This window comes from Gossypium hirsutum, chromosome A10, assembly GCF_007990345.1.
Source record: "Gossypium hirsutum isolate 1008001.06 chromosome A10, Gossypium_hirsutum_v2.1, whole genome shotgun sequence".
Classification (NCBI taxonomy): domain Eukaryota; kingdom Viridiplantae; phylum Streptophyta; class Magnoliopsida; order Malvales; family Malvaceae; genus Gossypium; species Gossypium hirsutum.
Window position 1 is genome coordinate 110,403,040 of NC_053433.1, and position 3,204 is coordinate 110,406,243.

At 34.1% G+C, this 3,204-nt stretch overlaps 1 protein-coding gene across 1 annotated transcript; it reads left to right on the top strand.

The window, feature by feature from the left end:
• The first annotated feature begins 592 nt into the window (after positions 1-592).
• On the top strand, positions 593-2,494 carry LOC107934535 (probable cysteine protease RD19D). Its single transcript, XM_016866986.2, has 4 exons — positions 593-1,155; positions 1,276-1,395; positions 1,531-1,774; positions 2,043-2,494. The coding sequence occupies exons 1-4, from the start codon at positions 637-639 to the stop codon at positions 2,312-2,314; spliced, it is 1,155 nt and encodes a 384-aa protein (XP_016722475.2). The 5' UTR covers positions 593-636; the 3' UTR covers positions 2,315-2,494.
• Positions 2,495-3,204: the final 710 nt, after the last annotated feature.

Genomic DNA, 3,204 nt, shown 5'->3' on the forward strand with positions numbered 1-3,204 from the left:
ATGTACATGAAATAATTTTATAATTATATATATATATTATATTTTTAGATTTTATATATTTTAATTTTAAAATGATAATACAAAAACCTAATATTTTATAAAAATAAAAAATATATAAAATTATTGAAAAATTAAATTCAAAATGAATTTCAACAAATAAACATTGATTTAAATACACATTTTGGACGTAAAATAACTTTTATAATATTTTTAAAAAATATTTTTATAATATATAAATGCTTGTCACGTGCGATAATATGAGTTTTTATCATATTTCGTAACATTATTTGTTCTCGGTGTTATATTATTATATCTTAAGCCTATAAAAGAAATACCAAATATGTCATGCAATCCAAATTTAAGTATAACCTAAGTTTAAAAAAAATATTAAAACCATTGATGAAATTCAGAGACAAAACATACATCAACCTTTAAAAAATAAAAATAAAAAGTAAAGCAAGAAAGTAGCGAAGCAGATTTCTGCAACACGAGGCAGCCATGCACGGCATGCATGTAGCACAGTATAATAAGAGTCCAAGTGTCCTATATGCTCTTCTCTCAAACTCCAATCCTTTTATATCTTCCCTGCAAAACGGTGCTAAAAGACCAAAAAGCAGAAACCCTAAAACAACAAAAATGAAACCAGGAGGGCAAAGCTTAGCTCTAACCACCACCACCATAGCCATTCAAATCTTAACCTTCAGCCTAATTTTTTCGTTCAGCTTCGCTCTCCTCAAAACCCCACAAGAACCAACCATACACCAAGTCACTGAAAATTCAGATATCCCAACTCTGAAGACCAAATTCTCGAGAAACCACGTCCACAAACAGTTCCGAGTTTTCATGGAAACGTACGGAAAGAACTATTCGACCAGGGAGGAGTACATGCACCGCCTCGGGATCTTTGCGAAGAACTTGGTGAGGGCTGCTGAGCACCAGCTGCTTGATCCTATGGCTGTGCATGGTGTGACTCAGTTCTCTGATCTATCTGAGGAGGAGTTTGAGAGTCTTTACACTGGTTTCAAGGGCCCCAATGTGGCGGCACCATTATTGAGGGATGGTGTTGGTGGTGAAGCAGAGGCGTTGGAGGTTGATGGGTTGCCTGAGAGCTTTGATTGGAGAGAGAAAGGAGCTGTAACAGAGGTTAAGATGCAGGTAAATTTTATTGTTCTCTTAAAGAATCAATATTGATTTTTAATTTGGACCATTTTATCGATTCCGGTTACTGGTCTGGAGTAATCGGACAGTTTTACCAAAGCTTAATTATATTTATAGGGTACTTGTGGATCATGTTGGGCATTTAGCACCACAGGAGCTATTGAAGGAGCCAACTTTATTGCAACAGGGAAGCTTCTAAATCTAAGTGAACAACAGCTTGTAGATTGTGATCACATGGTAGTTAATTTCATCCTCTATATATGGTCTCTCTCAATTATTGTTCATATTGCATGCTCCGGTTTTTAATCATTGTCCACAAAGCTTTTGTTAACCTTTCTTTGATCTGCTTCCTTTCGATGCCATTTCGTGAAGTGCGATATAAAGGATAAGAATGCGTGCGACAACGGTTGCGGTGGAGGCCTAATGACGAATGCCTACAAGTATTTGATCGAGGCAGGAGGCTTAATGGAGGAGAATGCATACCCCTACACTGGGGAACGCAACGAATGCAAGTTCAACCCAGAGAAAGTAGCTGTTGAAGTTGTGAATTTCACTAACATCCCCATCGATGAAAATCAAATCGCCGCAAATTTAGTACTTCGTGGCCCTTTAGCCGGTGAGTTAACTTCCTCCAAAAATCAATGGAAGTAATATGCTATAATTATACATGATGTTAGATGAAGTTCTTTTCTAATATAGGTATGAAACAGGAGTTCATATAGCATAGGTTGCATATATCTTATGTATATTCCGAGTTTCGACACCCTTGTTCGGTTTATATCCTTTTTTAGAAGATTCTTAAAGGATCTCTTCTTATACATAACTAACACACTCGTACGTATATTTGTATTTGATACTCGTGTTTGATATTTTGTACATTACAGTTGGGTTGAATGCTATCTTCATGCAAACCTACATAGGAGGGGTGTCATGCCCAATAATATGTGGGAAGAGGTGGATAAACCATGGAGTATTACTAGTGGGTTATGGGGCAAAAGGGTTTTCAATTCTAAGACTTGGGAATCAACCCTATTGGATCATAAAGAACTCATGGGGCAAACGGTGGGGAGAACATGGCTATTATCGCCTTTGTCGAGGTCATTCCATGTGTGGAATCAACACAATGGTCTCAGCGGTGGCAACCCAAGTCTACTGAAATTATCGTTTTCATTTTGTTTAGTATAGGAATTTTCAATTATATTTCCTAGTGATAAAAAGTAACATTTCTAAATTAAATTAATCAACATATATGTATTTTCTATTGAAGAACTGATTATGAAGAAAGTGACATATATGTAAATTGATCAATATGATATTAAAGAAATGATTATGAAAATGGTTTACCTTGGGATTGTAATGTGATGAAAATGAGTAAGAATAAAAATGGGAAACAAAGAAAAGCAGCTACGATGTAGGAGAGTCTATTTATAGTAAATATGTTTTTGTTATCTTATAGTACGTAGGATCAAAATGTAGTATGCAAGGAAGTTTGGATTTCAGTTACTTGATGACTAGGTACCTTGTATTAAGGTATTTGAGACCTTCCGATGATCTCTCGGGAGCACTTGTAATAGCCTGAATTTCAATGATGTCGAAAATAGTGGTTCTATGAACTCGTAGATTATATTATTTAATATTTACGAGTTAAATATAGTTTTTAAAAGATTTTTGGAATAGTAAATTGTCTTTTATAAAGATTTATTTGGTCAAGAAATTGAGAAAAAGAGGTATCGTGATCTCGATGTTATAAACCGAGCTATAAATATTTTTATAAATATTTACGGAATGTCAATATAGTATTAAAATTTTGTTAGAAAATTTTGACGTTTGGGTGGTCAATTAAATAAAAAGAATTAAATTGAAAAATGTGTAAAAGTTGCTAAAAGGATTAAATAGTTCAATTGTCAAATGAGGAATGACCTAAAGTGAAAATAAGCCCAAAGGAGATATTTTGGGCAGCAAATAACTGAGAAAAATCAGGAAATGGGTGAAATAAGGGCAAAATTGGAAAATTGCTAAAATTAGCTAAATAAAAATGGGACTAAA

Excerpts from the sequence above, each read along its gene's own strand:
- LOC107934535 (XM_016866986.2), top strand. The coding sequence starts at position 637 with ATGAAACCAGGAGGGCAAAGCTTAGCTCTAACCACCACCACCATAGCC. Across the intron at positions 1,156-1,275 it reads TAACAGAGGTTAAGATGCAG|GGTACTTGTGGATCATGTTG; the intron begins GTAAATTTTATT and ends TTATATTTATAG. Across the intron at positions 1,775-2,042 it reads ACTTCGTGGCCCTTTAGCCG|TTGGGTTGAATGCTATCTTC; the intron begins GTGAGTTAACTT and ends TGTACATTACAG.